This window comes from Anopheles merus, chromosome 2R, assembly GCF_017562075.2.
Source record: "Anopheles merus strain MAF chromosome 2R, AmerM5.1, whole genome shotgun sequence".
NCBI classification, from domain to species: Eukaryota; Metazoa; Arthropoda; class Insecta; order Diptera; family Culicidae; genus Anopheles; species Anopheles merus.
Window position 1 is genome coordinate 12868674 of NC_054082.1, and position 18819 is coordinate 12887492.

The 18819-nt window shown below is 49.9% G+C and overlaps 2 protein-coding genes across 12 annotated transcripts in view; both read right to left on the bottom strand.

Moving 5' to 3' along the window:
- Positions 1-15470, bottom strand: part of LOC121588457 (protein Aster-B-like) — a 30609-nt gene extending 15139 nt beyond the window's left edge. Inside the window, exons 1-3 of one of the 11 annotated variants that reach the window (XM_041906423.1) lie at positions 15163-15470; positions 12327-12410; positions 4457-5420 (exon numbers count right to left, since the gene is read on the bottom strand). In XM_041906423.1, the coding sequence (XP_041762357.1) occupies positions 4457-5181 (725 nt within the window). In that variant the 5' untranslated portion in view covers positions 5182-5420; positions 12327-12410; positions 15163-15470. Of the gene's footprint in view, positions 1-325; positions 416-4456; positions 5421-8584; positions 8729-8816; positions 9136-9221; positions 9286-10465; positions 10743-12326; positions 12411-13525; positions 14365-15162 lie in introns of those variants that run through there. The other 10 variants (XM_041906420.1, XM_041906428.1, XM_041906421.1 and 7 more) reach the window with 10 other exon arrangements.
- A 300-nt stretch (positions 15471-15770) lies between these two features.
- On the bottom strand, positions 15771-18697 carry LOC121588459 (protein prenyltransferase alpha subunit repeat-containing protein 1-B). The gene is made up of 3 exons (XM_041906429.1): positions 18405-18697; positions 17058-17542; positions 15771-16959 (listed from the first exon to the last, which is right to left on the bottom strand). Exons 1-3 carry the CDS (start codon positions 18485-18487, stop codon positions 16145-16147), a joined length of 1383 nt encoding a protein of 460 aa, XP_041762363.1. The 5' UTR covers positions 18488-18697; the 3' UTR covers positions 15771-16144.
- Between the last annotated feature and the right edge of the window lie 122 nt (positions 18698-18819).

Sequence of the window (18819 nt, forward strand, 5' to 3'; positions counted from 1 at the left end):
CACTGATTGTGTTGTTTCCCTTCCGGCAAACATTACGCAAATTCAACTGCAACGTTCATCACACATGAGAAACAAAAGCACTTTGCCGCAATGGAAAGGCGACGGTGGAGGCTTTCGTGTATATATTTGAACTCGTAACCCCCACGCAATAAACACACTCAAATGCGCGATCGTACACCTCGATGCTACTGCGAGCGAAAATTGCCTTTTACACCTCCACTTGTGACACGTTTACAACATATGATCGAACACTAATTTCCACGCGCTTGTAATAAACCATCGTCAGCACAAACGACAACAAAAACCCTTCTTTTCCGAAACGTACGAGAACGACGAATGCGGGATGATACGCGAGGGCGCGCGCGACCGAAACCGGAAAGCGAAACCGCGCAAACCCACCGGCCCACGGGACAGCACGGTTAACAATGACAGCCGCCGCTCGCGATCGGCCCGCAAAATGCGGCCGACGGTCGAAGCAGCACAACCCGGTGGCAACGTGGTAGTGTGTCCCCGGCCGAACAGTGCTGTGTACGCGTAGCAGTTAACGGCTCGCTGTGCGGTGTTACACACCGCGCGGAGATGCGCCACTGACGTCGGGTCGGGTCGGGTCGGTCGATCGGCCGTTGTGCTTTGGCGCAACTCTCTCCCCAAACACGCCGGGCCAAGGGGTGCTTTCCCGCTGCTGCATTGTCTCTGCTGGCGCGTACATTCTCACTCTCAGTGCAAACTCTATTTGCTCCAACTACCGTAGTGTGCGTGTGTGCTGTGTGTACAATGGCGAAGGGAAAAACATACATCGTCGTCAAAACAGCAGCTGAGAGCTTGATGGGAGTGGATTTTCCACGCGTTTTTTACCGCCCTCTTTTTGCAGGGGGAGTGAGTGAGGTTTGAAGGTGCGAAAAGGTTGAAATAATACGCTAAATTCCATTCGTAATTAACTTGTACACACACACAGAGACGGTAAGCGCGAACCACGTTTTCGGTGGTGCGTAAACGCGTCTTTCAGCAAAATGGCGACACAACTGGTGGTTTGTGAGTGCGCGCACGCGAAGGGTTGTGATCGATGCACCCGCGCAATTTGAATATGCAACACACAACATGGCCAGCAAATTGATGTGCACACAGCACAGTGTGTGTTCACCCGCTTTAATGTGCTGCTTTTAATGCATTGTTGGGGATGCGCTTTTGAACTGTAATTGTCGCAATTAGAATTAACCTTTCGCGCACACATTTACATTACAATAAACCCACGGGTGCAGGTGTTGCACGAGGAAACACAGTACTTAACGGAAGGTAGCGCGAAAGATCACTTTAACGTCCATTCACCCGAATTTGAGGCAAAGCAAAGCGGGTGGAAAAAGAGGCAATAAAACTCTCTCCCCCTTGCTTCCCATTTATCAGGCACTGTTAGGCAGTAGAATTCAGCGTTCCAGCAGCACAACACCGAGGAGATCGATCGCCATGTGTGTTTTGTTTTTGCTGCGATTTGGTGGAAAGCCCCGGTTGGGAATGGTGAATTCTCCGTTGGCAATATTGGGCAGCCAAACCGGAAATCACACGATGTTCACAACGGGAGGTTAGTTTTTTTTCTCTTGTTGCTGTTTATACTCTCGAGTGTAGAGCTTAAGCGTATCGGTATTTCATCTGGCCGGCCATTTCGATCGCGCGCGCTCCTTGCTGCATTCGCCAGTTGGGCGGCAGGACAACGACCCGTTTTTTTGCACCACACCATTGACCTCATTACGCGAGATGTGCGCGACGGCGGAACGCGATGTTCTTTCTTTTGGCAAACGGCAAATCTTCTTTCGCGCGTCCCGCTCCGTTATCATCGTTTCTGAAATTTCAGAAAAAAGAAAAACACTACGCTTTGCTAATTAATGGTTCAGTCAGCGGGCAAGAACCGTTCGTCTCTGTATCGCTTCGGTTTTTGTCATTCGGTTTACTTTAATGGGGTTTCGGAGGAACTGTTTTTGGTCTGTTATGCATTGCGGTCCATTCCAGCCCGAATGTATAATGTCGGTTTGGCCACAAAACTGTGCCCGTTACACCATCGTGAGACAAGAGGCACGAACAAACCATCAAACATCGTTTTTTTTTCTTCTTTTTCGGTAGAGCTTGGTTTTCCGTCGGAGTTGCAGTGGAGTGGAACCTCAAACCCCGGGCGGGGGCAGGCAGAGGAAAGTAACGAAGGAAGTACACGAAAGGCCGGAACAGAACGCGCGTTTGTAATCCACATTTGGGACGCACACATGAGCGTTAACGCATTTCGCTTCCCTTTTGGTGGTTGAAGACGTAAAGGAGTTGCTAACGCATACGCATTACCAAGTGCGGTGGAACTCGGGGACGTACACCTGTCCAAAAACTGATGTCGAGCAAGTGAACGAGTTCCTTCTACAAGAACTGGTTTACGGTGTGTTGCCGGTCGAAGAGAGTGTTTTTAATGGCTTCTTTTTGTGTTGGCCTTTTCTCAGTCAGTCGTTTTGGTCGTGCCATAGGCGGCATCAAGGAGCACTTTTTTTTGGGAAGGGAACTAAGAAATGGTGCGTCTAAATGGTACATTAAAATGTTATTTTTCTTTTCTGTTGGGAACTTTAGTCCAACAAAAAGTCGTGATCTTGAGCTGTATTATTCTTATTTTTATTTGACGCAACAACCTTAGCCAATCTAGGCAGAGGTTTTTAACCTTTAACGGGTTCGGTTATCTGTCTTATAGTATATCAATAGCAAGATAGTCTAGTTCTGAGCATGGGAAGGTCGATCCGTACGAGATTTGAACTCATAACTGGCAAGTTGGCAGGACGCATACTTGACGACTGTGTCACAGAACTTTCGCAGAAATTTACTGATTTCTAGTTCGTGAAAGGAGAGTTTAGAGCTTGACAAATTCACTGCTGACTAGAACTGGAATGTCTTTAGTACATCAAAGTTTGGGAAATAAATAAAGAAGGTAAATAAATACAGCTTCGACTGGAAAGGTTAAAGGTCACGGCTGTAAGAGTAAGTGCCTTTAGTTGGTAAGTTGGTATTGGTGGGAAAAAACACTTCATCAAAATGTGGACACAGAACCAGAGCACCACCCACTCACTCACTCTCTCTCTCTCTCTCTCTCTCTCTCTCTCTCTCTCTCTCTCTCTCTCTCAGTAAAGTGAGATCAAAACCAAAAGGTACCAAACAAATCCACAAAAAAACTAATATCAATCACCTCCAACCGCTCGGCGACGACCTTGACCTGAAAATGGGCAGCAAAGTTCTTTTGATTATTCACCCCATTATGCTGACCATCGGTTTCGGTTTGAGGTGTGGCCGGCAAACGCTCACCACTCACCGCCACCTATGCTCGCTGTTAAGTATGCTCTCTTCTGCTGTTACTCCTCTCCCCTGCCTCTCTATGTGCTCGATAGCTCGATCCATCCATCCGTTCGGGCTAATCCATTAGAAGTCTATTTCCGTAAGCAGTCCCGGGGAGCAGAACGGTGAGCTACTACCTTACTACGGCCACTACGGGGCACATGTCATACACTATTTGCTGAACTCATTTCCATATTGCTTTTTTACACACTGCGGTGCCGTAAGCTGGGCAAGGGAAGGGAGCCATTTAATTAACTACGCAAGCCTACGGGGATTGCTGTTTGCTAATACGGGGTGTGTATTAATGATAGAGAAAGAGAGTGAGAGAATGAGGAGGGTCACAGCTAAAACACAAACTCTACTCTAAAGCGAAAAATAAGCAAATTCCCAAAAAACATGCAAGAAAAGGTAAATTGTTAAGCTGAGTAAACCACAAATGGATAGAAAAGCGAAAATGAGATTAGCTTTACATGATTTGAAATGAGTTGGTGTAATAATGATGAAATTCGTCGAACAAGTAACGCTTGTTTTTAGCTCCCTTGTGGAATAATGCTACAAAAAAATGGACTCCCCTTTGGTAAAGACGGGGCGGGAAGTTGTCAGCGCACCGAAGCTATAACACATTCGATGGCCGCACGCCAAATGAAAACTCGTTTTGCATTCGCAAGATTGATGAGCGGCCGAGATCGGAAGGTAAAGGTCAAAGCGATAAAGGCTTGCCTCTCGGCCTGGGGCCGGGAACTCCGGAGCGGCTTAGAACACGCTAGCTACCGTCACCATCCGAGATTCGCCATTGGGGGAGAATGGGCGCGAGGATAGAATGGAGCAAAATCGGAGAAGCAAAGCGAACGGTGGGCGTACCCGAGCACGAGAAGGTCTCGCTGTGTGCCAACTGATAAACCTAACACCATCCTTTGCATGGGCCGAGCTAAGTGAAACACTCTGCTCCACACCACCAATCCAATCCAATTGTCAGTGGCGGGTGAAAACTTAAGCGGATGTTATGCACAAAAAAAGGTCATCAGTGTGGAGCTGTGTGTGGTTGTGGTGAAGGAGGGATGTTGGTGGCTAAAAGATAAAAGCAGAAATAGGGAACGGGAACACTCACTTGGGTTGTCCGGGCCTGGAGGAGCTCGGCGGCTTGCCCGCCAGCGGCCCGCAGCCGGTCGAGTCGGAGTGCACGCGCCGATGCCGCCCGGCACCGGGCACTCCCAGGCCCTGGGCCCGCTCGGTCGCGTCCAGATCCTCGTTGAAGATGTCGCCGGTGCTGTGCCGCTTGGCCGGCACCTGCTCGGGCAGGAACGCATCCAGCACGGGGCGCTTGCCGCGGGCCCCACCGCTCCCGGCCCGGGCCGCGTCTTCGTCCAGCTCGTGCACCACGTCGCTGTCGCTGGTGCAGGACCGCTCCGTCAGCTTCGGCCGGGTGCGCTTGAGCAGATAGCTCAGGCTCTGGCGGAACGAGTTGCCCCGCTTGAACGGTGGCGGCGGCGGTGCGACCGTCCCCGGCACCAGCAGCACCATCGTGGCCGATTCGGCTCCCGAGCTGCCCGTCAGCAGCTCGTCCGGCGTGCCGGCAGCGGCCGGATGGCGCAGTATCACAATCTCCTCCGACTCTCCACCGGCGCCGCACTGGCGGTCCTCCTCCGAGTCCATCTCGAGCAGTTCGTTCGGGGCGGCGGTGGCCGACGCGCCCTTCGCCTTGGACGAGCCCTTGCCGATGCGGAGCCGGCGGGCGAAGTGGGTCAGAAACTTGCCGGAGCTCTTTTTCGGCCCGTCGGCGTAGTACGACGGCGGTTCGCTCGGCATCGAAACCATTGCCGCGGTGGCCGGCATCGACACAGTTTGCGCCTCTCTCCTCTCTATCTCTCTCTCTCTCTATGCTCTCCGTCCACCCCGTCTCTATCACTTTAAGCACTACTCACACACACACACGCACACTGCACAAGGGTTGTGTTAATAGCACGGTTATTGCATCGCTGCAGTTCAGTTTTGGTTCACAAGCCACTCTTCATCTTCATGCCGCGATATGCACACGGCGGCGGAACTACGGCGAATGTGAGGACGTACTAAAACTGCACCGAAGAAGAGAAAACCAACGTAGTAGGAGAAAACTGAAACGTTAATATCGGGCCTGGAACTGTCGTCGACTGGCTGTACTGTCCCCTTTGGCGAGCGGCGGCGGCTAAATGACGCAGGTCCACGTCATTTTATCGTGCTTACGGAGGAACCGAGCCACAGCCGCCGCATGCTGTTGCTGCGTTATAAATTAATCGCACCGAAATAAGATCACACCGAATGGCAAGAGAGAGGGTGGGGGGACAAAAACACACAGACGCAGCCAAGAGTATTAGCAGCTTATGACGACAGAGATGTTTTGCGCTCTGGTAGGCGTTAATAATAATATATGTTTACCGAATGTTTTGCTCTGTTTAAGCGGGGTGCGATCAAACATCACCACATTTCGGTTCGAAGAAGCAAAATTCGCATTTAATGTGTGATTAATCGGACATATTATGGTGAGTGAGCGAGGTATACAGATGAATCACATATGCATACTCAATCTAGTGCACCTCTTTTTTACTTCTTTTTTATGATCTGGTCAAAAACACGCGATTGGAGCACACTCCTAGCCTAAAATAGTCATGACGATTGGGGACCAAATTATCGCTTTAGTCAATACGTTGTTTGCTATATTTTTCAATCGTTAGTAAAAGTAACCAACACGGTTCAATTGGCAAAAGCAAAAGCTTTCCCAAATCCTCCATTACAGGGTATTAAGGGGTTTCGTTCAGAAAGAATCTCTACACGGGTTTTTACGATTTCTGGCTATTTTTTTTTTTGTTTAAATGGAGTTTGATTTTTACCTTGCTTATGTCTACATTCCATACAAAACCACGCGCCAGACTACGAGTCTAGCAGAAACACGCGTATTTTGTCCAGAATTGGCAGAAAACGTGTTTTGAAACGATTTTTGACAGTGAAATAGAGAACTGTTTACAATTTAAAAATGAAAAACAAAACTTTTTAAGGCAAATGTACCCAAAAATGCCCAAAATTAACGTAACTCAATAAGGCGAATCACAACGTTCCATTAGGTATGGAAAATACAACTAACTGACATAGAATTGAAATTGCAGCACTTAAAACACCAAACTGGCCTGCGAAAACATGCGCTAAGAAACCATGTAATGTGATTGAAAAAAGCCTACCGATACTTTTGCTACAACCCAATCTACGCAATGATTAGGCGCTGATAAGACACGCTCATTGCCGCGGGTTGATTCGCTAATTTGGTCGCCATCGTCGTCGTTGTCGTCGCCATCCCGTCAGCTGATCGTGCTCTGCTCTTTGCGCATCACCAACACAACATCGCGCTACGCAAAACAGCACACACGGCTACGGAGTAGCCTGCATATGTGTGTGTGTGTTTGCGCGTGCCGCTCTGCTGCTTGTTTTTTTTGTTTTAATCATTGCGCGCGGGTTTTGTTTTATCATCAGCCATGTTTTCTTCTTTCCTCTGCCCCGCCGTGTGCGCTTCTTCTATAGCGCCCGAGATAATCGGCCATCGCGCGAAAGGATGGCCGTCAATCAGTCAGCAGCGCACACACTTGTATGTGCGAAACGTATATATATATATATGATTGTCGCGTCCGGTTTCTCCGGTTGGCTAGTTACAGCAGTTACGGTGAGTGAGGCCAGCAGAGGTGAAAAGGGGAAAGAGGGGTGGAGTGTGTCAACCGGTCAGCAATAAAATGAAAGCAAAACGCTCCGCTCCGGGTTCCGTTGGCGGCAATTAAATGGATTTGCAGCAGCAATTATAGTTACATGGCGGGTGCAGTCGGGATGGCTGCAAGGTGTATCATTGGATTTTCCCATTTGTTGGTGGAAATGCCGACCAAATGGAAGTGTGTGTGTGTGTGTGTGCGCGCGCGATCGCACACTTCCCTCTTTTGTTAAGGGTTAAAAGAGACTTCTGCAATGCACTATTCAGCTTCTCTAGTTCAGATGTAAAAAGTACAGAAATAAGCCAGTAAAGCAGTTTACTGAAAATAGGCCATTGAAAATGGAGGAAACACACAACTTATTTTCGTTGCACAGCAAGCAAAATATAAAACGTGGTTAAGGTTAAAACAACGAAGTTATTGCCATCATTTCCGTTGTCAGGCAGCACAGACTGTCCAGCAAGTCCGCAAGATGACGACGACGTGGATGACGACTTCCACAACCGTACACACCCGTGCACCCAGCATCCACCGGCGGCCCAAGGGTGACACAGAAAAATGGCACACGGCTACTTCATTTCACCGCGTCGTTTTCACCTTCCCGCCCCTTTCTCTGCACCACCGCACTTTCTCTCCACACGGCGCAGCCCGTACACGTGCAAGCTGTACATTTGTGAGTGCCTTGGGTGTGTGTTTTCTGGGAGTTGAACTGCAAAGCTCCATCCACTTCTTTCCTCAATTCTCTCGCGAGAAGTGGGAAGGATGGTTCTCCTTCACATAACGGTTTAACCCGCCCCAAACGCCGCCCTCCGCTTCCCAAAATTCGCGTTCAAGATCGCGAGATCGGCTAGCACACGCTGCGCATGAAAATGATATTAATCTTGTGGATGCTGTTTTTAACCGACTTTGCGTTATGTTTGCGTTTTCCCCCGCTGTCTGTTGAGTGTGCAGACACTACGCAATGCTAAAAATACGGCACTTCGTGTTTGGTTGTCTGTTTTTTTTTTTTTTGCAATTTCCGCGTGCGATGTTTTATGTTGCTCTGCTTGCTTGCCAACTCGACAACAACACATCCAACACATCAACACGGCAGGACAGATGGATTCGAATGCGCAAAAACTAGGGAATCAACAGCCCCATGTTTTCAGTTCTTCGCCTTCTGCTTCCTGTCCATTTCTTCCGATCATGGTCCGCGAGTTGATAAAGCAATGCGCGGCGCACATCAAACCAGCGTCGTGGGCGACCCTGTATATTTGCAATTCGCATTGCATTGCGTCACTTACTACACTTAAACACACACACAGCTACATATCGCATGCCTTTGCTTTTTTCTCCTTTTTGGTAAGTCTGCGAGGGTTGATTAGAAAACCAAAAGAAGAAAAAAACATCACTTTCATCAACCTTCCATCAACATCCAAAGCCAAAATGGGATCAAGTGCTTGATTAAAGCGATTTTGGATTTGGAGCACAATTTTGGCGACGTTTGTCGTCCAAACCGAAGCAAACACACTCACACACTCACACACACACTCCGCCACAGAAACAACGGGGCGAAAGCGAAATTACCAATGCCAAAGACCAGCGCGCTACTACTCCGCGGACCGTCTTTCTTCAAACACTAATCCACCGCGAGTGATCGCGATGATCCGCGAGCGTACTTTCAAACAAATGATCTACTCTTCACACTAACACACACACACAAACACACAGACACGTGACACTTTATTATTTTGTGAGACTCCCCACTTTCTGCGTGATGCAGACGCTCCTTTACTCCTTCTCCTCTGGGGAAAAAGGGGCGAAATAGATCGCGCGAGTTCCGACCCGTGAGCGAGAGCCAATTTCCTTCCAACTACTCCGGCCACTCCGGCAACTAATGGCAACCAACAACTCCGACGCTCGGTGCGTGAATGTGACACCGGGTCCCCAGCCAGCGAGGGGAAAAGCCGCGCACGACGCTTTGCTTGCTGGTTGATGTCAGCTTTTGGGTCGCAAAATGCTCCGCAACCGATGACACCCGTGGGGCCATGCGCAAACGCGAACTTGGGGAGGGGAGTGAGGGGAGTCCCGCCACCCGCACAGTCACATTTTCTGTTCTTCCCTTTATTGGTGCGTTTCTCCCAACGCCGCAACGGAGGGGTAAATATTTACCCAAAAACCTCAAACTTTACTCCGGCTGTGCTTCCACCGCGCACGGTTTGCGCAGTTTGGCCACGTACGGTTTCTTACAGTTTTCGTGCGAGAAAAATGCGCTGTGTGTGTTCATCGCTTGTTTGAAGAAAGGTTGTGTTGCAGCCATCGTAGTGTGCGTGTGGGTCGGTATTGCCCGTTGGAGAGTTGAGCGAAAGAGCCAAAGGGGTTTGTTGTTGCTGCTTTCATCGGACCCCAATGCTCTTCCTGCCTCTTGAAGCAGGTTTCTTGGCGATTGGGGCAGGTTTGCAACATAAAATGGGGTGCTTGGACCAACCGAAACGCTTCGCTTGCTACGATCATTCTGAATATTAGCGCAAAACAAACTAAATTTCCATTACAACGAGCCCTCGCTCTCTCTCTCTCTCTCTCAATCCCCATATTAAGGGTACCATATCAAGGGTTAATATCGCTGTATGGAGCTTTCGCACATTTGCAACCCTCAGGGAACAAAGAGAGCAGGTAAGTCACCCCCTTTTTCTCTCTCCTTTTCACTCTCTCTATTGCACGTTAACTCTCTTTTACGCGCAGCACCGGCAGCTGCTAGAGTGTGTTAGTAGAGCATGCTCCACCGTAACGTACACACACACATGCGTCTAATGCTTAGCAAACATCAACATCCCCTCTCCCCAATTGCTCTCCTCTCACACAAACCACCCGCCTGTAAATACAGTGTGTGTGTATTGGTAACAATGGAATCGTTATTACTTCCATCCCTTAAATCAACCGCGCTCCAATGCCGATTGCCAACCCCCAACCCAACGTACACAAACACAAACACAAACACACACACACAGACACAGCAGTTGTGCAAGATAAGCGATACAGGGCGATTAATAATCATCGTTATTTAAGCTGCTAATTATCGAACGGCAACGCTGCATGCGCGCGGCAATCGTTGCATTTGCAATCAACCGCTGGATGGGGTGGACAGGTGGCAGTTGCCTCGATCGCAAAACAATGGCGCACCGTACAGTGGGAAGAGAGAACAGTGGGAACGAAGCCACAGCATCACTTCCACTATGGGCCACAATGGACGACTACGGACCACCGAACGGTTTCGAGGGCAAAGTGCCGGTGCGAAGGTTGTCTAACTGGGGTCTACGCTTACTGTTTATTGAATTTGTCTCGTTCATCAACAGAAGATTATTGACAGTTTTCCCGCTGGCACAGCTTAAAACAAAACACAATCACACAATTTTTACTTGTTTGCTGTACGTCGCCGTTCTCTGCCACACACTAACAAAACACAAGCACGCATCCGTCGCCGGGTCTGTCGCTTGGCAGAAGAAGAAGCTGCGAACTGTGTCCACACTTCGTGCTCACTGTCTCGCGGAGCTGATGATGAATGGGTGGCAGGTGGTGCACGTCTGCTCTGACGGCTTTGCTCATCAACACGCACGGGTCACAACCCTCCCCCCCAGACCGCTGTTTGGTGACTGTTGGACCATTTCGGCCGTGGCAGAGCCACTCATGCACCATGTGTGCTAGCACCTGGAACACCTGCTCAATTGCGGCACGTTGTAAAGCCCCCGGGTGTTGGCGGCCAATTGCTATCTTATCAACGCGCCCAACACACGCGGTTGTACTCGCCACACTTGTGCGCCACAGCTGTGCAATTGCTTCTTTGCGTTGTGTTTTTTTTTCCTTTATTTCGCCAAAGCAATCAATAAAAATCACAGAGCCCTTGTGGGTGTGTGATTATTTTCCAAAGATATACCCCGCGCTCGCTCACCCGCAACAACGCGTCATTCACCCGACGGAAGGATTATTACTGCTGTTCAGGCTAAGCGGGCGGTGTGTTGCCAGACAACGTTGCCGGGGTGAGTAATGTTATTGCTTTTTTTTTGGAACGATGAGAAATTAAAATTCAATATTCATGATCCGCAGAACAGAATAAACCCGACACACACACACCAACACACGTCGAGAGTCCTTTCGGGATTGAAAACACTTTTGTGAGACAGTTGTGTGTGTGTTTTTGCTACTCGTCGTTGACTTGGCTGAAGCTCAAGTCGCATAAACAGAGCTTCTGCCAAAAGGGAAGATGGTCGTTGCCGCATTATTGACAAGGGATTTAGAATCAATTCCAACGCCGCCTGCTACAAGGAGCGAGTGAAACGTTGTGCAATGCTTATTTTAGCGTTATTCAACCTGATGCAAGATCCAGCTCCACCCCGAGGAAATGGGCGTAATCGAATAAGTCGTTGGCTTTTTTTTTTTTGAATTTTTAAACTAAAATGTTGCCTCTTTTGGGTAGTTTTAATGTTTTGCAGTATATTTACTAAATCATAAGCGTTAAAAATGGCAAGAGTAGCTTCAATTTGCTACACCACGGCCCAAGGTCCACTCCGCTCGCTCGTTACATGGCGATAAAATTGGTCCTTCGAACCGGATAGCGAGGCTTGATCGCTTGGTCAGTGGCACTTGCAGTTGTGCGCTGTGTAAACAGTTGTATTTTTTTATTTTTTTGAATAAAAATATAAAGAACAGGAGCAACATGGGGAAGAGCATTACTTATTCGAATGGCAAAATGGTACCGGTACGATTGTAGTTGAGAGACAGTGTGCAGAACATGAATGTCGAGTATTACGGCAAAGTGTGTGCGAGTGTTTGAGTGACGGTGGTGGGTATGGAGGGTTGGGAAATCGCACATGCAACAATGAAAAACTGGAAACATTCATACACAACAATGCATACAGCCTAGTGTGTTAATGTATGTGAGCGTGTGTGTGTATGAAAGTGAGTCCTTGAAGGTTTTAAATTACATATAAAAAAACAGCGCTTAGCTTTTACGTTTTTGTTTTACTATACTATGGCAACCTAGAGGTACATCAAGAGAATGGAATATAAGAAGAAAATGCATTACTCAGCAGCACACACATGCATTTTGGTTGTTGGTTTGTGTCCTTTGGCAACAAGCGCTTACTCTCTATCTCTCTCCCTCTTTCTCTATCTATCTCTCGCGCTCTCTCTCTCTATCTATCTCTAACTCTCGCTCGCTCAGCAACGCCAACATAATACATATGGAAGAAGTGGCCAAGTGGGCGGCATATACACACTTACCCTTCAATGTCCAGGCGAGCACATTCGGCTGCAACAATTCCGCCCTTGGCATGGAACGTTTTCGCTAAGCCCTTGCGGGGCGATCTGGAACGAGCCGGACGGTAAGGAGGGTTGTGTTGGTTTGGGTGTGGTGGTGGTGGTGGTGGGGCTCTTAGTGAGCGAGGGTTGGAATATTTTGCGTAAAGTCCCAACCTCGCACACTAATTCTATGCACTTGCTTCTGCTTAAATGGCGGGCTGAATGGTGGGTGGGGGTCGGGAGAGGGAGGGCGATGAAGCAGTCATGTTGTGTCTCAATTTCGAGCATAAACTATCCGTTTGAATTATCTGGCAATGGATGTGGTGTTATGTTGTGGGATGCATTTAAAGCCATTTTTGCATGTGCGTGTGTGCGTATTTCTGTCAAGAACTGTGGAAAGGTAATGAAGATGCTCCAATACTTTTGTCTGTCAAAAGTCTTCCACTGGCAATGGATTGAAGAGCAGCCAGGCAAGAATTATGCTTCCATGCTTCCAATCATTGCTGAAACTCTCTTCTACTTCTCTCCAAAACGGTGTCAAGCTCAAGGAAGCAGGTGAATCTTCTCTCGCGTGCCTCAAGCTTATGAATCGGCAAACTCTGACTCCTGACATCCTTATCAGCTTTTCAAGAATACATAAAAAACAGAAGAGAAAACAGGAGCAACATTGATGGGCTGACGGGAGAAAGGGAATGTTGTTCTGAAGCTCTGTCCTCGTGGAAAAATCAGGACATACAACTCTTCTCAAATGTCTGAAGAATTGGAGGCATGTGTAGGAGTGCAGCCAGGGGGAGGGAAAATCAATGACATAAAAATGTGTTTTACTCCAATTATGTAACGGAACATGAACATATCATGCTGACAGGACACCCCTCTCAGTGGAGGGAGGGAACTCTGCCGGGCGTTCTCTGCTGGAGCCCGACGAAGCATTCCATTTGACAGCGCGATGGTATATGTGTTTCGTTGTGTATGGGAAGCTGTGTATCGCTGGGTGTGTAAGGAGCGTTTACTTCTTCAATTGAGAAAATGATGCGGAGAGGCAGTACCATGAAGTTGGGGATGTGGGGCGGTGGGTGGGGGGGGGGGGATTCACTGGGCAGAAGGAAGCATGCCAGGAGATGATATTAGAATGGTGGCCGTGGCGACGACTAACGCCTACCGGCCGTGTCTGGCACACGTACCCCTTGAGATCGGCCAGGCTACGGTTTTTCCGCAACATCTTGCTCCCTCTCGGTCGGTGTCCTACGGACTGCGTGTGGAGGTGGCAAACGAGCGTAACCCGCGTCACCGGATCGACCGGACAGCTAAATCACATCACAACACCCCCAGACCAGACTCACTGTCGGCCCGCAAAGTCTTGCCGTCGGTCGGCCGTGCTGCAAACGCGCCTCACCGGAGGCCAGTTCATCGTGGTGGATTGGGCACCGATTGGCCGCACACAAACACGCACGTACACACACAGGTCCTGTGTTCACACTACCATCGAACGATTGACAGCAGGCGGCGACGACACTATTGGAAGTGTCCTTAGGCTCAGCATCGAACGCTCATGGCTGCGTGACATGTCTGTCTATTGCCGCTTTCGTTTCGCATCCACGACTCACTCCGAAAGGACCGTTTTTGTATTACGCTGTTCTTTTTCTACACTAAATCCAATGTGCTCGTGGCATTGCTCGGCTGAGTGGGAGCTTTCTGGCCATTTCCCCTGGAGGAGCCTGTGAGGAATCGCTTTTCCAGGGCTAGCGACACACAGAGACGCACACGACACGACACAACAAGCCTCCAGAAAATCAGGTGGAAGACTGCAAATTGCACACCACAGGCCTGTGTGCCCATCATCCTCGTCCTGGCTGGAACGGTACCTGCGATCTCTCTCTCTCCGGCTCGCTCTCTGTCTCCCTCTCGAGCTCTCTTTGTGTGAGCAATTTTTCTCAAAAACTCTAAACGCTCTTCCTCGCTCGATGCAAAACGGTTGGAAACGGTCTCATTTCCCACTTGCCGGCGTTCTAACACGCATGTGTGTGCGGTATTCGTTCTTTTACGCCCCCCCCCCCCCCCACACGCACAAACACACATTCCGACGTGGAGAGGACGGTTTCTTTTTCTTTGTACGTGGAAAGGGAAAACCGTGGAGGTGTTTTCCTTCATTTAATCGGAAAATCAACGTCGTAAATCGACATTTCCCTCGAGCAGAACGATTTAAATTGGCAGTCCTTCCCCACAAAGGACTCCCAGCTTTTGTTGTTTTTTCATCCCGCTGCCCCCCCACTATACCCTCTAGCAGATACATTTTCCATCCCTTTCCTACCAACGCGTCGCCGCTTGTGCTGTGTGATGTAATCGTGTCGCTTTAAGGGTTTACGCACGCAGCGCGCTCTCTTGTAGCGGTTCTTCGATTTTCTTCCCTTGTGACAGGCAACCCGCTCGACCAACACAACCCTTTCCCACGGTCCCCCTCCTCGCCTGATGGGGCCGTCACGGTGTGAGCTATTGGTGTGAGAGGTTTCGCGTAAACAACGCATTCTAACAAACTGCTTTCGGGCCGTGGAAAATCTGGCACCGTACTACGCAATATATGAGGGGGACGAATGAAAATTTGCCACCCTTCCATTTCATCCACCACCTCCTCTTCTTCCCCGTGCGCGCCGTCAGCGGGCGCTGGTTGTTACCATGGCGATGGAGGAAAATTGTGTGTCTCGCATACTGCCGCCACATTTGCCACTAAACACTTTTTGCATAAGGTCCTGCTGAAGAAACACACAAGCTTCGATCCACCGTCGCTTTGATTTGTAATTCTCTTTTTCCGATAAATACTTACTGCCCAGCGCCCCTTTTCTTCTATGCAAATTCACGCACCGTTCTTCAACAACTCTTTTTTATTTTCGGTTTTGGCAAACACTCCACACTACAAAACCAGCACACAGCAGCAAACCTTGTTCCTTTGCGTTTGCTTTTTACACCAAGCGGAAACGGTTCCGATGGGCCGTTTTTACGTCGATCGTCGCCATGGGCCGTCGCACGCTACCGGCGCCAGGGTACACTTCCGGGGGGACATATTTTCATTGAAAATTTCCGATTTTACACTCTGTCACAACAAAATATGACAGCCAACACCCGCTATGCGCTCTGTACTGTGTGTGTATGTGTGTGTGTGTGTGTGAGTGAGAGAGCGAGAGAGTGGCCGTGAGGGAGATGAAGTCGGAAAATTTCCTTTTGTGCAACAGCGCACACACAAACCACACGCACACACTGGCACGGGCGAGGTCTGTTGCATCGATTGCGGTAGAGAGTGAGAGAGTGTGAGAGAAAGAGAGAGCATGAAACTTATGGCGTGGTTAGACGAACGATTCAGCCGAGCCATATGAAATAAGGAATTTATATTCAATTTCGGTTATTTTTTTCCAATGAGAATCTGCACGTGTTTCTATCTCAATATTAATTTCATTTATTGATTGTTAAGGAGGTAAAATTCACTACTACTTATTGTAATTCTGCTTGTGCCAGCACACGCACACCACAGCTACCGACAGGATGAGGGGGAAGAAGCGTTCGAGGGAATTCGTCTCCCGTCTTCGCTTTTGTTTTTGAATATGACTGCACATTTGTACACTAGAAGATTGCGTTCGTTGGATGGGCTAACAACATAAACTATCCATAAACTCTCATCGTAAACTTAACATCGTAAGCAGCAGCTGACGGGTTCGAAGATGCGAGAAGGCGCAGGCCAACGACGGACACTGACTAGGAGGATGAGAAAGCGCGAATGTGAGCTGCTGCTCCTAGCACAATCTTAGCCCGCCCTACTGCTGCTGTTGCTGCCCCAGCTCAAGCCCCAGAAACAGTTTGCACCACTGGCCGTGCCGTGGGTCGGTCTGCGTTCGGCGCAGCTCGTTCGCTTTCAGCGCCTGGAGAAACGTGCTCGCGTCCTCATCGAGCCGCGTAACCTTCGACAGCGGTTGTGCGCAGTATCCGCCCGGGCTGGCGTACAGGGCGGCCGTACTCGAGGTGTTTAGCAGCCAGCCCGGCCCGACCCGTAGCCGATCGATCAGAAACTTCACCATAAACTTGCGATGGTTTTCGAGCGCTTGCGACACGCTGTGCAGCGCGGCCAGCTCGCCGCACAGACGCAGATCGTACGCGGCCAGGTTGAGGCAGTACAGGAAGGTGCGCACCCGGAGCTGGTTCAGTTCGTGCTCTTTGGTAATGGCAGGTAGCAGGTAGCGAAGCAAATCGTTCACCGTGGCGTCGTCGGTGGGTGATGGGACAGCAGCGCCACCACCACCGGCTAGCGATTCGATCAGCTCGCAGAGAGCGTTGTACTTGCGGGGGGTGCGACCGGCCGCTTCCGGCAGCTCCTCGGTACCGTCGTCCTCCTCGTCGTAGTAGCACAGCTCGAACATCTTCGCCAGCACGAACTGCCGGTGGTTGTAGCAGCTGTAGTCGTGGATGTGCTTGCGGATGAACTTTTCCGTCCGGTACACCTCGTACTTGAGCAGGTTGGGCGCCTTCATCAGCACCCACTGCCGGTGGCACCAGGCGTGATAGTTGGTGTTGCTCTTGTCCGCACACTTTTCGCACAGGCTGATCTCGAACGCCCAATCGATCGCGTCGGAACCTGTCAAAGAGAGCAGATGTGGATGGTGTGTGGGTGATAATGACGGTGTCAAAGGCAAAGGGGGTGTGATTTTGACCGCACCCCTGCTAATTACTCACTCTGGAACAGGTACAACCAGCGCCGGTACGCGAACGCTTCGTTCGATTTGGGCTTTTTGCTGAGGACGAGCGCCGAGAAATGGAACTCCTTCGAAATGTCCAGCCGGTTCTTCGCAAAAAGCTGCCGGCGCAGGTTCCAAAACGTCGCCACATCCGGGTTGATCAGTATGGCACAGTTAAGGTACTTGATGATCGGTACATTTCCACCGTTGGTGCACCCCCCGGTGGTGTTGCTGCCTCCGCCCGGTCCCAGACCTCCTCCGCCGGACAGTTTACCCTTGTCGGACACATTCCAAGGGGCCGACCCGCAGCCAACCGGGAGTGCATTCGACGACAGCCACTCGTTGCGGTACTGCAGTATCAGACGGTGGGCGTACGCATACACACACTCCACGCACCACGACTGTAGGCCGAGATTATGCTCCAGGTGGATTACCGGGGACTTGTTTTGATTCAGCGGCATCGGTATGATTTCGAATCCAACTCTACGGCGAGAGAGAGAAAAAAAAAGATGATAAACGAGATGGAAATAGAAAACGGAAATGAAAGGGAGAGTTTTTAACAGAGACACACCACACGGGCGGGCGAGCGAGCGCGTGTCCCCGCACTGGCGCAACCCAACGGGGAGAGGCTGGAGTTTCGTCTTAATCAAAATAAATTGCTGCCACCAATTATGCGGAATTACGTTCAATCAAATGAACGCGCCCGCTGGCTATGCTCGCGCGCAAACAGATCGTTTTGCAGGCGGAAAGGGGAGCGTTTCCCTATCCCTACCAAAGGGGGAGGGTTTGCACTCGCGTTTTGCGCTCTTGCGCTAGGTCTCGCTCAAGGCCAAGACGCCGTACCTTCACGCGATACGAAAGACGAAAACAACCATCGAGAGTCACAAAAAACATAAAGCAAACCGTGAAGGACACACACGGCAACGATCGGGCTTTTGCGCGTTTGCGGTTGTCCAAAAGCTGGAAGAACCCGCGCTGCAAGCGAGTGCCACGAATGCGTGCCACGAAAACTCGCGCACACGGCACAAGACTTTCGCACAAGCAGGCGTGCCTTTCTTTTAATTCTTCGCTTAATTTATTTGACCTCTCAGGCGCACGAGATCATCAGTGCCGCCGATGAGCGAACCCGAACGGCGGTCTAGCGATGCGATGCTCCACTTTCCGCGTAATCATTTCGCGGAAACACACACCAAACAGAGGCACGACGATCTCTCGAAGGCTCGTTTCGGGTGTTGGTGTGTCTCGGAAGAGGGCCATTCGCCCCCCCCCATCAACTCCACATCAGCCCTAAAGAGGACTTTGCCAGGAATTTGCCCACCAAGCAGAGGTGACAGGATATACTTACAAATCCGGATCGCGCATGAAAACGGCATCGATCTCGTTGATAATTTTCTCGCTGAACGCGGTGTCCTCCTCGTCCTGGCCCATATTGACGACGATCGCCTTCGTTCGACGGGGAAAAAACACTGATTTTCACGAGCACCTTGTCACCCGCCTTTTGTTTGCACCTTGCGTGCTGCTGCTGCCGATGGTTGTGTTGCGGGACGGGAATAGATCGTCCTGAGATGAATTTCAAGCATCAATGAACATCTTGTTGCCTTTTATATACTGTGTTGGGGTGGTTTCGGTTGATATTCTCAGCCCCTGGCACAAACAATCTCTCTTCGCGGAAGATGACAGCTCGATTCAGCTGAGAGGGAGAGAGAGAGAGCGAGAGCGAGTAAGAGTCGCACTGTTATTGTTCTACCATCTCTGTCTTT